The 18,384-nt window shown below is 35.1% G+C and overlaps 1 protein-coding gene across 2 annotated transcripts in view; it reads left to right on the top strand.

Moving 5' to 3' along the window:
• Nucleotides 1-18,384, top strand: part of PTPN4 (protein tyrosine phosphatase non-receptor type 4) — a 117,613-nt gene that overhangs the window by 88,918 nt on the left and 10,311 nt on the right. Inside the window, exons 16-26 of one of the 2 annotated variants that reach the window (XR_005105866.1) lie at nt 3,318-3,477; nt 6,426-6,509; nt 6,592-6,648; nt 7,997-8,153; nt 9,648-9,814; nt 11,215-11,305; nt 11,393-11,454; nt 12,239-12,385; nt 13,953-14,071; nt 14,681-14,809; nt 16,273-16,421. Coding sequence is in view for 1 of the 2 variants with exons in the window: in XM_037398349.1 (XP_037254246.1) it covers nt 3,318-3,477; nt 6,426-6,509; nt 6,592-6,648; nt 7,997-8,153; nt 9,648-9,814; nt 11,215-11,305; nt 11,393-11,454; nt 12,239-12,385; nt 14,681-14,809; nt 16,273-16,421 (1,203 nt within the window). In the remaining variant the exon portion in view is untranslated. The remainder of the gene's footprint in view (nt 1-3,317; nt 3,478-6,425; nt 6,510-6,591; nt 6,649-7,996; nt 8,154-9,647; nt 9,815-11,214; nt 11,306-11,392; nt 11,455-12,238; nt 12,386-13,952; nt 14,072-14,680; nt 14,810-16,272; nt 16,422-18,384) is intronic. The other variant, XM_037398349.1, reaches the window with a different exon arrangement.

Below are 18,384 nucleotides of genomic sequence, written 5' to 3'. Positions count from 1 at the left end.
CCATTAGGGTTTTCTGAAAGTTTCGGGTGATGTTGTTGATTCAGGATTTGAGATTTATGAAAGACGTTGGTAGTCATGAAACTCATATTACTATGTAATTTAAAATTATATTGTTTTACAGTTCAAAAAGCTGTTTCTTAAACAGTATGATCTTTCAGAGTGAAAAGATGTGAGTAGTGCATCTGCTCATTTTGGGGGAATTTTAATTAATTGATTGAATTTACATATGTAAGAAAGTCAGAAGGGTATCGTGACAGTAGGTTTAGTGATCTCGAAGTCTGGAGTCAACACAGCAAAAGAAATTCAAGTTTCTGTTCAGTTTAGAAAGATATTGTAGTTTAGCTAATAAAACCTTTAATTCCACATTTTTTTCTTCATTTGCCTGTACTATTGAAAACAAAATTGACACTATTCTGCTTGTAGTTCCATGAGGTAATTATAACCTTGAATTCCAAAAGTATGTGATATGCGTTCAGTTTTATAAATTTATGGGGGTGTGTCTGAAACTTTTGCTTAATATATTAAAAGGTCAGACCGGATATATGTAACAAAAATACCCAAAGCTTGTCAGTGGCAGGGTATGTGTGTTGTTTTATTCTTATGTAAATTGCTGAATGCAGTAACAGAGAGTTGCTTTGCCTGCAAAATAGGCTGCTTTCACTGCCATTGTCTAAGCATTCATAAGAAATTCAAAGCTGACTGGGCAAATATAAAGCAATGAAGTTTTTGCCCAAGGCTCGATTGTTAGTTCTCACAATTCATTATGCTAATATATTACAGTACTTGCCTTGCTGCCTCTAAAACGCTCATTTAAGTAACTTTTCAAATCTTTTCTATAAGTTCGTATGTTCAGTAGGAATTTATTTGTGTTTGTTGACATGTATGTGCAGACATCTAGTCAAACATAAGATCCCATCTTTTACTTTTATCAGAATGACTTCTTTTGTGTCTCTACTCATGTTTTCTGTTCCTTTTTTATTCAGTGTAAAAACCTCAGGAGTAATTGTTTACAGGAAAATAGATAACCATGTTGCCCTTCACTTAAAAGGCTGAATGTTCTGTGCTGGCCAGACTTGAGTGAATAAAATACATAGGCAATTAAAAAGCTCTGGGTGACCTTTGTAAGTCATTGGCTGAATAGTTTATAGCTGCCTTGAAAATTCATTTTGCAAATGTTGGCAAGCGTTATATTTTACTCTCTTTCATGAAAATGAATTTGGAAGAGCTGCTTATCCTCAAAAATGAAATATAAGGATGATACACTCTACTGTCATTTGCATTGAAAAGTGTTAAGAAATATTTTTATTCTCTAGTGTGTTTTGAATATGAGGTTCTTCAGATATCAGATACTGAATAATTAGTACTTTTAACACTGCATGAAAAAATTACTTTCAGAAAGTTAAAATTAAGCAAACCCATACAGAAATAATACTGTTATGATCTTTTCAAATATATTGTTTTCATACATTGACAAAAAAATTTTATCAATATTTTGCTTTCTAAGAAAATTGACTTATTTTTTTTAAACAGAAGTGGAAAATGTGTGGTTTTTCAGTTTGTTACATTTCTTACTCAGTTTTCATGCTTTTTGAAAGAGGTTCAATCTTTATTTGAGATCACTGTAGACAATTGTGATCTGCTTTTTTTGTTTTTATTTGAAAACCTGTATCTGGGATCTGCCTGCCTTTAATTGTATAGAAACAAATCATACAGTATGGAATTTGATGTGTGCCTTAGGTTTTCTTATTTGCAGCAACTTGAAATGTTATGCTGTCTCATGATGAGTCTTACCCTGCTAACAGGCTACTGTGGCTAGACCAGTTAAACACAGTAGGACTGCTCAGGTGCTTACTTGTGCTTTTTAGAAGGATTTTACGCTATGAGTTGCTCCTACAGCTTGCTGATAAAAAAAGGGGCAATGTGCTATTCCTTGCTTCTGGGAGAGTACTTCACTACCTGCCTGGTGGCTGACCCTGTGATAAATCAGTTCACCTTGTTGAACCAGCAGAAAGCTACCCCGGCTTGTCCAAAAAGTCAGTGTATTTTTTCTTGCTCGGTAAACTGCCTTAGCCAAGGGAAGAGCACCAGAGCACTTCAAGGAAGGGGCTGTGGGTGAAAGAAAGAAAGAAGGCACCAGTTTTTCATGGTAGCGTTCTCTTTAGATTTAGCTGTAACCTGTAACTTTCATTCTTGATGGTTTTTGCATTTGCCACTAGTATCAGTGGGCTGTTGTCATAAGTCATTAAATTGCTTAATAATACCTTTTAATGTGGCTCATGGGGAGAAAGGCATGTACCCTTGCCAGCGTGTAGAAACTGGTATTCAAACTAAGTTAATGGGAACTATATGCTAACTGCCATTTTGGGCCTCTCAGAATGTTCTTCTTAATTCTTAAATACAAAGCCATGCAATGAAAGATGAGTCATGTATTTATATAATACAAATCATACAGTTGAGCTTTTATTCCAAAAGGACTAATAAAGGAAATTATCCATATTATATGTAAACACAGAGAATATTTTTATTAATCTACAAGAGACTGTTTGCAGATCTAAAACAGAAATAGAATTCCTGCTATTTTATCATCAGTAATGGTGTTATAAGTCAACTAAAAAATGCATGTGATGAAACAAATGTTTCAAAGCTGTGCATGTTTCAAGGGGGAATATGTTCAAAAGAGGGGGAAAAACCAAAGTTCTCTTGAAATGTATACATATACTTCTAAACTGAAAAGTTAGAATTTAATACTATCAGCTCCAGTGGGCTGTTCAAATAAATGCAGGGGGACAGTTGAGTTGTCTTCAGCTTGCACTCCTGTTTGTAGGTTAAAAGCCAGTGTGTGAGCACTTTATTATGCTGCTTGTGTCTGTTTTTAAGTTTTAAATTGCAGGTGTTAATTTAAGATGCAAACTAATTTATTTTCTTCCTGAGGAAAACATATTAAGTGACATGCCTATTTTAGAATTTTAGAATTTTATTTCTTTTTCTAGCAAGAATGCAGAGTATAAATGCAGTGAATTTGATAATATTCCAATATAAAGTGGGTTAAGAGTGCTAAAACCCTTAAAGTCATGTATACAAGTTGAACTTACTAGTTCTGTATGCAGTTGTTTGTCAAGAAAAAGGCAGCAAAATATCCAAATGTATACTTCCAATATATTCCACCACAGTACCTTTTTGAGATTCTAAAAGTACATACAGATATTCAGCTGTGAAACTTTTGAGTTTCTTCTAGCATTTTTGGTTTATTTGGAACCCTGAAAGAGCTGTCAATAGCTCATGATTATTCCACTTTATACTTCTGTTTTGGTACTTAGATCTCAAGAGACTCCTATAGATGGGCAGCCTCCTGCGTTACCACCCAAACAATTTAAAAAGAACAGTTGGAACCAAATTCATCATTCACACTCACAGCAAGAACTGGATAACCATATTAATGAAACATTTGATGTTCCTGCATCACCTGAAAAATCCACAGTAAGTTTCTGGATTCGGTTTAATCATTCTGCTTTCTATCAGAATGATAGTGCTACCTTTCGTGAACTTGGTCATAATGCATTTCACAGAGCTGTTGTGTTTGTGCATTGCATTGCGGCATTTCCATTATATATACCATCTCTTTGCTAGCTCCCGCTGTTTTTTCCACCTGCTAGAGTCATCCGTTGTCATCAAATGACTGTGTTGGGATGGATATGCAAACATTCTGAACATCAGCTTTTCAGCACATGCAGAGATCTCTAACCTCTTCTTGGAGAAGTCACTTACCATCAGTTTTAAATACCATTGCAGACACTACCACTGGTGTTTAATCTAGCTTTTATCAAAAAGCTGCAACTGAAAGTGTCTACCAGCTTCTAGAACAGTTTTGTCAGGAGACGCTTCTTGGATCTGTGGTTGCATTTCTCATCAGAATTTTCAAGGAGGAGATTCTACCAAGAGACCTGTGACAATGAATGTAAAAATCTGGGCAAAAGTTCTTTTCCCACACTTAAGAACATATTAGATGAGTAAGCTAGCCAGTTAATTATTGACAGAGGTGAGATCTCACTTGACCATTTTTGTGATTTTTGTCCTTCCAGAAGTTTTCAAAAGGTTCTTGATTTTATACTGATGGGGGACAAGAAATGTTTTGCAGGATGAGAAAACTGTTTAACATCCAGATCTAGCAAATACTGTATAAACAGTTTTGCCAACCTCAGACATTCAAAATTATGAGTCCGTTCCCAAAATTGATATTTTAGAAATGCCTTTGGTTTATTTTTATTTGCACTTGAAACTGTAAGCCTAGGGTGCTCTCTCAGGCCTCATTACAAAGTTAAGATGCTCATAAGCCCCACATTTAATTTCATAGCTGGGTTTTTTAATAAAACACACAAAAGTGAGACTTGTAAATGTATGAGTATTTTGGGAATGTTTTAAAAGTATTGGCTTTAATTAAATAATGAAACAGAATTTTTAACAGCTTTATCTTCTGTCAGTGCTTACCTGAGTCATATTGAAGTTCTGTTTTGAAAGATGACACTACTTTACTCATCAAGTTTTTCTGCTCTGTTATCTTTACCAAATTGACAAAAATAACTTTCAGCTGTTTTTTTAACTCTTTTCAGTTCTGCAAAACCAACACAGCTGTGTGAGAATGAGATTCTTTTTTCTCTGTGCATTGTCAGTGTGATTGTTTGCTGTGGTCCAATGGGCCACGTTTATGCAGCCTCACTTAAGGCAGTGCACTGTTGTAATTAAAGTTCTAATTTGGACTGCTGATGGATTTTTATTTTGGGCATTAGAGAAGAAGGAGAGCAGCACAACTGAAATTTTGTGAAATTGTAAATTTAGGATTTGGAATGTGGGGTTTTGTTTGGTGTTTTTTTTCTTTTTTCCCTGAAGTTGCTTTCCTGACCAGAATCCATTTCAGATTCCTGCACCACTGAAGTCTCTTCTGCCACTCCATCTCAAATAATTTGGAGGAAGACTCCTCACTATTTCGACTTTATTTAGCTATTGAATTGCCTTCGTCTGTTGTATGTATGGAGAGTCTATTTAGAAAGGTAGTAGGACAGGTTTGGGAATGACAACTTTTTACTCCATCTGCAATTCCTAAGTATCCAGTTTGAGAATATCCAGAAGTATTTGAAAGCAGGTGTGGTCAGGAGTCCCTTCAGTCAAACAGTTTAATGATGATACGCAATGCTCCCTTCAGGTTTTTCATTATAAACTGCTGCCCAAAATAGCCTCTTAAAGCAGGAAATTATTATTCCCTTTTTGCCTGGGGAATGCAATGGCACAAAAGTTGCCGAATGCTGCAGGTGAGCATTTGGCGGTTGTTCCTTCTGCCCAGAAACCTGAGCCTGGTCTCCCGTGCCAGTGAATATAGGCTAAAATGATTTGCATATGATCAGGCATCCTAAGCACCCTTCCTTCTCATAATGTATCTTACTGTTACTTTCCTCTCCTTCCCCTAATTTTTCATCTTTTCATTACTATGAATGTGTTTGGGTGGGTTTGTTTCGTTTTCACCAAGAACTTAAAACACCTGGAATTGAGTTAACTTTTTGTGAGCCAAGTTGAGATTTCTTCTACCTATCGAACCTGCAGGTTTTGAACTTCCTTACATATAGAAACGTTTGCTTTAACTTTTTTTTCTTCCTTTCTGAATATGAGTCTTATGCTTTGTCTGTAATTGGTAATGTTGAAAAATTCCTTGAAACAAATTTCTTTAATAATACTTCACATCCTCACCATAGAAACAGTAGCTGATGTTCAGTCTGTGAAATAAATACTGATGGGAACAAACTAAAAATAACTTTAATGGCACTAAGTTGATTTTTCCAGATTATAAAAGTATCTAGTATTCCCCAGTTTATTGGTAGTTCCTTTAACAGTGGTGGTGTGATCAGAATGAAACCAGCTGAAGTTGTCAGAGCTTCATCAGTGGCAGAGAATGTGTCACACAGGGGATATGGAATCAAGATTTTGCTGCCAAACTTGTCCTTGCTTACTACTGTCATATTGCTGTTAATAGAAGCAAAATTATACCTTCAGTTACCTTATTTTTCATCTTTTTACATTATTACTGCAGGCTTTTCACTGCAGTCTTAATTAAAATGAATTTAAGGAGTTTCCGTTGAGTTAATGGTTCTTCTTAAGACTGCTTGAAACTAGTTAGTCTTTTCTCATACTGTTTCTTTCTTTGAGCTTTCTCAGACATAACTATGTTAAAAATTTGTCCTGTCATAGACTCTGAAAGGTGTAACTTTTCCCTTCTAGGCAAAACTGAAGATAAGACATTTGCACTACTAACTGATGTTTTCTCAAGTGTCCAGGAGCAATTACTTGATGAGGAAACTGCAAAATTATTGCATACCATATCCTCAAAGTCTAGCTATGAACAAAACAAATACTAATATAATAAAATTTTTGTTTACTAGCCCAATGGTGGTGTCCCCCATGACAATCTTGTTATGATCAGAATGAAACCAGATGAAAATGGAAGGTTTGGCTTCAACGTAAAGGTAATATTACATCTCTTCCCTGCATGTCTATGAACAAATAAAATAAATTGTGATTTATTACTAATTAAATTTGTTTTTTAAGGGTGGATATGATCAGAAGATGCCAGTAATAGTGTCCAGGGTAGCTCCAGGAACACCCGTAAGTTATCAAAAAACCAAACTTGGTAGCAATATCTGTGTATCTTGAAGTATGTATTCAAAACTAAATTATTTCATAGCTGCCTATGAAAATCAGTTTGTGCTATAACATTATGATAACAAAGCAGATTATGTGCAGGAAGAATTTGATGGGACTACCTGAGCTATTTATAAAAGTTCTTCAGTCCTCAAAAGTATTTTTTTCCTTATTGAAACAAAGTTTAATTCCTGAAAATTACAGGGAGTTACAGATGTTCAATATGCACTGTTTCTCGAGTTGTGTCATTCTAAAAATACATTTGCTTTATTACTTTTTTAGATATAGGCATTCATATAATTTCACATAAATTATATATTGAAAGAGTCTTTTGGTATGTTAAAAATAACTAAAATAGCATTTCTCTCATTTTAGTAACAGATGTACTGAATAAATCCAAGATTTGGATTAAAATCATACAACATGAATCATTCATCAGGTCTGATTACGTGTTGTTACTGGTGTTTAGTGACTATCAATAGTGTCTTTAAATGAGGCACAATATTTTGTCAGTTGATTGCCAAAAATACTGACCTGGTATTCAGCTGAGTGGAGTCAGCTCTGCTTATACCTTTTAGAGTAAACTGTTTATTTGCTAACATTAAAGTAGTACAGCTTTTTTTTTTTTTTTTTAACTCAGAAACTATTAAAATGTTTGCCAAGAGCATTGTTCTTGTCCCTGTTAAATACGATCTCTGAAATATTTAATAATATAGATAATTTTTGCTGAATTAGCACCACCTCTAAGGAGAAGATAGGTGATGGCACATGTTCTTTCTTTTCTACAACGTTTAGACAATGATTATAGTAATGATTTTTATGACCTGATTCCTGTCTCTGGGATTACTGGCATTTCTGCATTGTCTTCAGTTCTTGTCTTACTCTTGTCATGATGGTTGTGATATTTCACACCTGAAGTGTTTAAGCCTGTGAAATTGATTTGGATGAGCCTTTGCCATGTTAGTCCCTTCCCTTCAAAGATAAGAATGTCCTGCTTTTTAATTGCCTATACAAAATGTGATTCAGAGAGAGGTGCTTTCCACTTCACCCAGGGGAGTGGAGCAACAGCTGCTGAAAGATGCTATAGTTGACAGTCCCAGTGGCAAATCGATTTGTTTCTGTGAACGGCACTGTCTTAGGTATTGTGTAACACTTAAATTTATCATTTGAATACAATGCAGCAACCATAGCAACTAGGCTGTTGGAATTCAAGTCCCCAAGTCTAGTTACTTTAAGTTGCTATTTTAAGGTGAGAAATTGGAAATGGCTTGTTTTACAGATTCTTTCCCCCCCCCCTCCCCTCACCTTGCAGGCTGATCTCTGTGTCCCTCGTTTGAATGAAGGAGACCAGGTTGTACTGATCAACGGCAGGGATATAGCAGAACATACCCATGATCAAGTTGTTATGTTTATTAAAGCTAGCTGTGAGAGACACTCAGGGGAACTTGTGCTCCTAGTTCGACCCAATGGTGAGTGATTTGTACAGAATAATAATAATTATTAAAAATAAATAAATCCACACCTTGCTCTCACTTTCTAACCTCCATTTTGTGTCCTGAGATGGAATGCCTCACATCTTGCTAAGAAAGATCTCTGTTTCTTGAAAAGGGGTTGCAGCAACACAATGTATTGTACAAATCATGATCAATTCCATACTTTTAAGGAGCTGTGCATAACCAGGTGTTGAAAATTAATGGCGAAGTCAGAGATCAAATATTTCTAACAGAGCCAATTTAAGTTTTGTTCTCACTCTCATTAATAAAAATGTCCAGAAAGCTGTATAGAGATTGAAGGTAGTTTCTGAGATTGTTGTTATTCTCTTAAGGAAAATAAAAATCAACCAAACAAATAAAAATCCCTCATCAAACACCCAATGTTTAGATGACTTTGAAAGTTGATATATGCAAGATCCTTCCCTATGTTTTCAAAACAATCCAGAACGACTGGTAACATTTCTACTTAAGGAGGCTTAATAGAAGAAAGTGCTAAAAATGCAGTCTAAATAACAGCTTGTGCACTATATTAATGAAATACACTGTTGGAACATTGCCAGCATATGGTCACTGGATTTAATTCTGCTCCACATCCCAATTATAATACAGTTGCAGAGGAAAATGCAAAATGAAAAATGATGTTATTTAATTGGAATAATTGAAATTACTTTAGGAGAGTACCTCAGCTGCCTCATAGAGATTTTTTTTCCTTTTATTCACTTATTTGTGCTCCCCGCTTACTTACGCTCTCATTCTGTAAGTTGTCTTGCAGATTTTGTGTGCTTACTTTCCTTTTCAGACAAAATTCTTGGCTTTGTTTACAAATTTACTAAAACAGTTTCTGCTTGTGTGTTTATTATCTTTTGTATTCTGGATGAAAACATTTGAGTTGTAGAAGGGAGGAGTTGCCAGTTTCCTCCTTTATGCTCATGGAATATCATTTAAAACAGGGTTTCAAGCAGCATATGTCTGTTACGTATAGTAGAAGATGCATATTATTTTTCAATTTATTTATAGGCAGGGCACACATACAGAATTGATAGTAATGGCATATATTGATGCCATTTTCTCAGGCGGTCTGCACATCTTGCCCTAATTACTGAAGCCTAAAATTGGTTCAAAGTGAAATAAAAGTAAAAATGTAAATGCAACTATAATGATTTTAGAGGCATGATGTGAGAATCTGAGATTAGGGAGTTACATCAGACATGAGTTTTGATCAAAATTTTAGTAGTCAGTGGTGTGCTTTCAACTTAAAATTGCTATTAAAAAAAAATAGATAGTTTTGTTATGGATGATAATGATCAGTAAAAGCTACTTGTGCTTGCTAATGGGGCTAAAATCAGTGTGCTAAGAAAATGGGTTTTTCTACAGGAGAAACACTTTTTTTTTCTGTTTTAAATCAATGATTTAGAGTTTACTTGCAAACAGCACATTCAGTTAGAGCCTTCATACCTTTATTTGTTATAGCTGTCTATGATGTTGTGGAGGAGAAGCTGGAGAGCGAGCCTGACTTCCAGTACATCCCTGAGAAATCTCCACTTGATGGTGTCCATCAAGATGATAATGCTCTGAGGGAATCCATGATTCAGCTGGCAGAGGGGCTTATCACTGGAACAGTTTTGGCTCAGTTTGATGTGAGTACTGTGTTGCCTGTAGCTGTGTGCAACTTCCAAGTCTTTTGGGACAGTAATTACTTTAAGCAGAGCAGATTTCTGTTAAATTTTAGTAAAGTCAGCATCTTGTAGCAAAGCAGTTGTCTTACGCTGTCAAAAGAAAAATAACAAAAAAAATCCAACCTGATGTAAGTGCAAACATATGGCATAGAATAATCCTAAAACTAGTTTATTTAGTGGGTTTTGTTACAAATTTCTTTACTGATTGCTTACAGGTTTTTGTGGTTATCAGGGACCTATGCTAATAAAATAACTTGAGATGAAGACTGAAAAGTATATACCAAAATATGTGTTCTGTACTCAGACCTTCATTCCAATTCTAAGTTACTGTAGAAACTGAACGACAGCTGAGCTGTTGACTTTTTATGTACGATCTCAGTGAGGGAAGGTAATGTTAAGGTAACCCTTAAGGGTTAATGTAACAATGTCTTTATAAATAGTATATTTTTGATGACATATTTCAAAAGAACAGTGCACTTCCTGTGGGGCCCTAAGGTGCTGAAAGCTATAGTCTGTCTTTAGCGCTAACTTGTGCCTTGATAATATTCCATCTTTAATGCATGAGATCAAGTGACTTAAAGGAGGAAGGAGTTAGTTTGTAAAACACAGCAGCGTGAATTCTGTAAATTCCTCACCAAATGGAGACCTAGCATTATATATTGCAACATATATTTATGAAATATATGTATATACTATTCCTAAGGAACATTGGTAAAATTAACTTACATATATAGAAAAAAAAATTGTCTCAAATTGATGTAAAATTCCTCCTTAACCATACATTTTCAGTCTCCCAAGCAGGTTCAGCGTTTTTAAAGTGTCTTTTAAAGCAGATAATTTCATTGATACTGTTTGCACCACAATGGTTGTGGCAGTGCGTGGCTAAGGCACGAGGGGGCAGGAATCTCTCAAAGGAGATTTTGTGCAGGAGAAGCACAGGGTAGCCCAGGATTCCTTCTACAGTTATTAAAATATGGAAGGATGTCTAGGGAAAAAACCCAGGCAAAACAGCAGCAATGTAGGTAGATGCCTATAAACAAACTGCTTGCCCCAAATCACTGCGTGCAGTGTCGATATCAGCCATTTCTCCAATATTGACTTTTCTCAGGATCATTGTTAGTATGGAAGCTTGAAATCTAATGTTCAGTTTGTCTTTAAACAAATCGTGATGACGTCTTAATTATTTTCAGTGATACCACAGCACAGCTAAATTCGTAGTGTTTTCTTTTGAAAAGTATTTTCATGTGTGTTGAAGCTACCATTGCTCAGTACTTTATGCTCTGCAAAGTACCTCCAGGCAAATAATATGATAACGAGTCTTTTGCATCTATTATGGCCTGACCATGGGTTTTGTCTTTTAGCAATTGTATAGGAAAAAGCCTGGAATGACAATGTCTTGTGCCAGATTACCTCAAAACATTTCCAAAAATAGATACAGAGACATTTCGCCTTGTAAGTATGTTTCTATGTATGTGTGTGCTAAAAGCACTTTACTGTGGTGTAGTAAATAAGTAACATCTTTCTAAAACTTATTTTCAGATGATGCTACACGGGTTATTTTAAAAAGTAATGAAGACTACATCAATGCAAATTATATAAATGTGAGTAGTATTTTCGAAAGAACTTGAAGTAATTTTGCAGTTTTTCAATGGAGAAGTAGATTTAAAAAAATCTTAAATTTAGTTCAGACTAGGACGGCTGATAAACCTGTAATCAGATGATTTGGAATTTATTGTAGATATACTTATTTGCTAATGCTTTGTGGCAGGTGTTTTTATTAATGAAACCAAGAAAAAGAAAAAGTGCTAATAGAAGCTAGCCCTCTACCAGAAGAATTAATTCTTCCTTTCTGATGACTAATGTGAAAGTAGTGTTCAACATCAGTAAAATTTAATCTGGAAGCACCTTTTTACTCCCTCCCCACAGCCCCCCCACCACCCCCCACCACCACCCCCCGCCCCCGCCCCCAGTCAGTAACAACAAAATTACAGCTACTTACTTTGCCTGTCAGGAACAAAAACCAGATTAAATAAAATTCCAAGATCAATATTTTAAAAGCTAGTGTCAGAAACCCACAGACCATGCAATGTTTGCACCTGAATTATTTGCCAGCTGGTCTATTATTTCTTTTTTTGACCATTAATTTTTATTCTGGCAACTACATAGCTGTCAGTTAATATGTGAAGTACTTGGATCTTTGTAATACTTTTGCACGTGAAACACTTCAAGAATTTTTTTTATCTGTACCAGTCCATGTTTACTGACTTACAATAAATAGAATTAATATAGTTGGTGGTTTTTAAATGTATTGATTACTAAATACTATGTTTGATGCCTGAATTACGTTGCTGTAAGAGTTGAAGTAATGACTTTGTCTTGTCTTAGATGGAAATACCTTCTTCCACAATAATAAACCAGTACATTGCCTGTCAAGGTCCATTACCGAACACTTGTCCTGATTTTTGGCAGATGACTTGGGAACAAGGCTCATCTATGGTTGTAATGTTAACAACTCAAGTTGAACGGGGCAGAGTAAGTAAAAGATTTCCTTAAACCCTACTTGCATAATCTTCTAAAAATCTGTTGATGATTAGCCTTTAAAAGATTAGTGGAATATACTATTATGACACAGGTTAATGGTTTTAAACTAAAAGATGGTAGATTCAGACTATATGTAAGGAAGAAATTTTTTATGATGAGAGTGGTGAAACACTGGCACAGGTTGCCCAGAGAGGTGGTAGATGCCACATCCCTTAAACATTCAAGGTCATGTTGGATGAGGCTCAGAGCAGCCTGATGTAGTTGATGTCCCTGGTCATTGCAGAGGGGTTGAATAGAGGACCTTTAAAGGTCCCTTCAAACCCAAACTATTCTATGATTCTGTGACTTTTTTTTCATAAGGGCAGTGCATTCCTAGTATTGTTGGATTGATGACTCTGGCATTTTAAATCTTCTGTTATTGTTAATGTGGCTGATACTTAAACTTTGTTTAGTTCTGAAATATATTGAAGCCTTCACGTATTTCTTAAAATATTTCTAGGTTTCTTTGCTTGATTACTCTAAAGTAAAAAGCAACAAGAATTTACTTTCATAAGATTTTTTTCTTTAAATTTCAAAGGAAGGAACTCCAAGAAGTTTCATCAGTTTTTATCGATTAGTTCTCTGATAAGTAGGAGATTAATTTTTTAAGGCAGCCTAACACAGCTCTGTAGTGTGTTAAGATCCCATGCCTGGGTGGCTGTCTTTAAGAGAATCCTTGATAAGCCTGAAAGCTAAAATTTTTCATAAAATCTTCTTCTGTGGATATAACCATCTGTTTAATCATATGAAAGAGTCATTGTCCTTTAAGTCATTTTCATACAAAAATGTGTAAAAAGAGAGTACTGGTAATGAAGTAATTAGAGTTATAAATTACTAAAAATAATCGTGTATAGTGCTGTAAAAGGCCTTGGGTGTATTTTGTGGTTTGTTTTTTGGTATTGTTTTTGAGCTATAGCTTCTCCTTAATAGCTTTGTTTATTATGTAGCTTTGTCCTTTGGAGACAGGCAAAACAATCAAATGTGGTCATACACACAGTGGAGTTCCAGAGTTACTGGGTTTATAGTCTGGAGCATTGACAGTAGCACTGGCTGATTGAGCGTGTGGACAGAAATGATGGTCTGGCATAGTAGTTTAATGAAACTTCTCCACATTCAGGTTTTCTTTTGAAGATAGATTTATAGTAGGTTGTAGGTGTTCTGATCAGTTCAGACTGTAGTTCAGCTGTCTGTATATATTCTAACTTTTTAATAACCATATATTTGCTGGGAGGTCAGGCCTCTCTAATTAAAATAATTGAAGCAGAATTGCAGTGTTTTTAAACGTTTTTTCAGTGACTCAATGTTTGCATGATGCTGCCTGCTCCAAATAAACATGATTAGAGGGAATTTCAGTACAAGTGCCCTTTTAATTTAAGTTTTCTTTGCAGATCTGCTAAGAACAGACTTGCAATAGCAGTTCTCTGAGGTTCCCCCACCCCTTCAGTAATGATATTTGTGGAGTTCTTCGGAGAGCTGCTTAATAATGAAATAAAAGGACTTATCTGTCTTATACCCATAGGCAGACTCCCTGCTCTAAAGCTGATCATGAGGCTACTGACATCACTATCCCACTGCATGCCAGGATGTCTCAGTGGAGCAGGAAGTCTGCAAATCTGGCTGCTTTTAAAGAATCGCCAGGTGGGTTGGAAAAATAAAAGTACACTTGAGCTGAAATGACCTCTGTAATTAGGCATTTAAGCAATATATCTGAAAACTTTAGTGTTTGAAGTATTCATTCACATTTGATGACTTGACCAAGAACCTTTGAAGTCTACCATCTGCATCCCCCTGATTTCTGCATTAGTTTAGCAATTTTTATTTTTGCTTGTCACCTTTTTTTCCCCCCTTTGTTCTTTTCTCATATAAATGTGCTTTGAGAAAATTAGATTAGGATTTTGGAGGTCAGAAATGTTTATAAAGCAGCATCTTTTTCACTCAAGTCTTAAGATGGAATATTTATATATATACTTTTTCTTTTTAAATTGTAACAAAAGTTAAAGGCATCCATCTTCAGTTAAACTAACCTCAAGAGCTGGTGCATGTGTTCTCTTGAAAAGAGAACCAGGAAATCTCTGTGATACCTTGTTTTATAAACAATTAAGTAACACAGTCAATTTGGTAAGTAAATTAATAGTTATTGCAAAACGATCAAAATAGTCTTTAACAAAAGCATAAGGAACTGGAGAGAATGAAAATAATATGCTGTGAATTTAAACACAGGCATCTTTAAAAATGTGTTGACCTTAGGTTAAATGCCATCAGTACTGGCCAGAGCCATCAGGAAGCTCATCATATGGGAATTTCCAGATTACCTGCCATTCAGAAGAAGGAAATCCTGCTTATGTCTTTCGAGAAATGACATTGACTAATCTAGAGGTAAAATCATAATATATTTTTAAGTATTAAACTGTGGAAACCTCACAGACTAGCTAAAACCTGTTCAGACTTTCTTTTCAACTTTGCGGCATATCCACATAAGCGTTTATTTCTAGAAGCCTTTAGAAAAATACTCATACTGCCACATACTTATAGTATAAAATCTGCTTATAGAATGATAAAAAACCTTTTTCTAGCAAAATAGCACAAAGTTTCAGTTTCCATAATCATATTAATGGGATTTAAATCGCACTAAAGATGTATTATTTGTCTTAAAAGTCTTTGTTGGTGTCTTTCATGCCCTAGCCAAAGAAAAAGAGTAATTAAAGAAGTTGAGAAACTTGTGATTCCCTTGATATTTTCAAAACATGAGACCGTAGAGGTATTTCATTATTGCAACTGAAAATCTGTCTTTGTAGAGGCAAAGAGTTCTTAATAATTCCATCATGAAGGGTACGTGCAAGTAGATGGAAGATAAATCCTGCTGAGAGAAAGATGAATTGGGATTGGTGGCTACATGTAAACAAGGACCTTCTCAAACGTGCATTTTGTGATTTTCAGGGCATCTGTAGTTTTCAGAGACTCCTTAGCCAGCATTTCAATCTCAGAAGAGTTTGGAAATGAGTATCTGGAATTTAGTTCATGTACTCATTTCTCACTGTTTGGGCTACCAGCTGAGACGCTGGGTGTATAGAGCTGCCTTTTAGTCAGTTTGGAGTTAAAATTCCTTCCCTGTGTCCTGTTGAGACATTTGCTTATTTGTTATCAGTAGTGGAATCTCTCAAAATTATTCTGTGCCTAGAAGTTGTTTAAAGTGCAGTAACTCCTGTTCTTTGAAATGCTACTTTTATACTGATTTTAAGGCCTGTCTTCTCTGCTAACCAGAGGCAGATTGTGTTAGTAGAGCAAGGGGCAGGAGGAAGTAGAAAACAGTGATTTTGCATCTTCTTTGTAGTTTAGTACACTGGATAAAATTGAGATGCAGATAAAGCCAAGACAATGCTGCTGTTCACATGGGGTCTGAAAGTTTTTATGTCTGAAAGTACTGCCTCTCCCCACCCTACCCCAATTCTGTCATTTGATCTAGTAAGACAGTTCCTTTTTCTGTTAAATTAGTTTTGCTAAAAATTTGATCACCTTCTTGTGCATCTAGTGTTCAGATACATCATTGATATCCTTGAATTGCTTTGCTATTACATGGCATGTATTTTTTTTTAACCTGTTGAAAATGCAAACATTTGTGGATTGCCTTTTTTGTTTTTAAGAAAAAAAGAAAAATCTAAAATCTGGGATGAGCAATATTTAACACTAATAAAGTGCTACTAGTTGCCTGAAGCCACTTCTATGACAAGTACAAGTTGCTGTAAATGTACCATTGATACTTTTTTAAATTTTTTTTTTTGGCTTTATTTTTTTTAACGGGACCTGATTTAATGTTGAATAAATTTCATCTTTCTGCTTAGAAAGAGGAAAGCCGCCAATTAACCCAAATCCAGTATATAGCATGGCCTGATCATGGGGTTCCTGATGATTCCAGCGATTTCCTGGATTTTGTGTGTCTTGTGCGAAAGAAGAGGGCTGGCAGAGAGGAACCTGTTGTTGTTCATTGCAGGTATCCATTTTTTCCCAACTAAAATTATTTATCATCAAATATCGTTTCTGTGCTTTTTTGTTGAAATAAACATTTAATTGTATCTACTTTGGGGAGGACATTTAAATTAAATAGTTACTGAAAATTGTATCACATTTCGATAAGAAAAACTGAGTATCTACATACATTGAGCTGTGCAGGGATGTTGTTTTGGGACTTTTTTTTTTGTTTACACTTTAAATGCTTGTCTAACAGTCTGTGTAATAATTCTGGGAAATGTCAAAAGATACTGAGGAATCCTTTCCTCATGGTGACTGTTCTACGAAACTCCAGAATAGCAGTATAAATAATCCATAGCAGAAATTGTGGGTGGTATATGCAATGATTAAATAAAAGACACTTTCAAGTCTGCAGTCTTAGGCTACATGATATTTTGATACATACATTAAGATGACACATTTTCCTCAACAATTTACTTGTGTCATAAATTAAAATAACTCTTATCAGATTTTTATGTACACATGAAATGTGTTTGTTTTTCTTGTCAAGTAGTTAATAATAGCATTCTACAATCCTATAGTAAATTCCAAAATCTTAATCCTTTAAAACACCTGATTAGTAAACTATAATAATCCATAATGCCAAATGTCTTCAAATGAACATGTGCTATACCAATTCTTGATGAACGGTTCTGTGAATAAATTTGAACTCTAAATTCCTGATTACTCCCCTGTCATTGTTCCTGAGTCAGGTGTGCATTGTTCCTGTTTCAGAGACAAGCTGAGAGTTTTAAGGGATAAAATAAGTTTAAAGACTATGTAATCCACAAGTAAAGAAGGTATTTATTGAAGAAGATGAAAGAAAAATGTTTTCTCTTTTTAATGCTTTGTGTATCAGAAATTGTATTTATTGGTTTTGCTTGCTTTTCTGCTTTATGCTGAAATATATGTCAGGGTATATTTTATTAACTATGGAAACCAGTAGCAGAATGCCACTGTCTTAAATGATACTATATTGCTCTTTAACTTTCATTATTGATGTTCTTCTGGTCGATATATTTGTGAGCAAATAATGAAAATATCAAACAAATACAACTTGTACAATATAAAGTGGGCAAGTATGCAGAGACACTGGCAGAACAACTTTGGAGAGTATGAACAGTTTAATTCATCTCAATGAGTCATCAATTCAGCTCCACAGATAATTTCAGTACCAACATTGATAACAGTTTAATCTTTCACAGAAGAGACAGAATATCACAGTTCAACATAATTTACTTAATTGACCTAACTTGGTGGCTGTTGGGAAGCATAACCAAATTCCACTAGTTAGTCAAGCTGAAGGAGCCCAGGGTTCTTCTCTGTTGTGCGTACACACTATTTTTAACATCTGTTCAGTGTAATAGGACAAGGCATTAGTACAACAAAATGGTGAAACTTGTTTTCAGAACTAAGCCACCAGCTTTAGTGTGTGGGAAATCCAAGTAGCTAGTAGAGCACACTATTCTTTTGTGCAATAGTAGTTTAAAAACAAAACCAAAAAACCCAGAAAGATAAAAAGCAACAAAACCTTTAAGAAATTGGAAACGTTTTTGTTATGAACTACTTAAAACATGAATTTCTAAGCTTGTGTTCATGTGTTTTTATTTTCACACGGCTCCTACTAGTTCAGTTGAACAGTTTCTAATTTTTGTCTAGGTGTGATGGTGAGCCACCCATCCTGTCCATGTCTTTCGTGATTTTCATGTCCTGTGTCAGTGTTCCCCTCCACCAGTCAGTGACTTATTTTTCCAAGCTGAAAAGTCCTAGTCTACTTCATATTTATCATATGGAAACTATCACACTTTCCATTGTTGTTGCCCTTCTTTGAATCTTTTGAAGTTGTAAAATGAGTCATTAGGTTCTTTGAACAGATACTGCTCCTGTTTGGGTTTGGTAAACCATTCTGCATATAAATTCTGTACATATAAACCACTATTGAATAA

This window comes from Falco rusticolus, chromosome 8, assembly GCF_015220075.1.
Source record: "Falco rusticolus isolate bFalRus1 chromosome 8, bFalRus1.pri, whole genome shotgun sequence".
Taxonomy (NCBI): Eukaryota; Metazoa; Chordata; class Aves; order Falconiformes; family Falconidae; genus Falco; species Falco rusticolus.
Note: the sequence above shows the minus strand (reverse complement) of the source record. Positions and strands in the feature narration are given on the sequence as shown.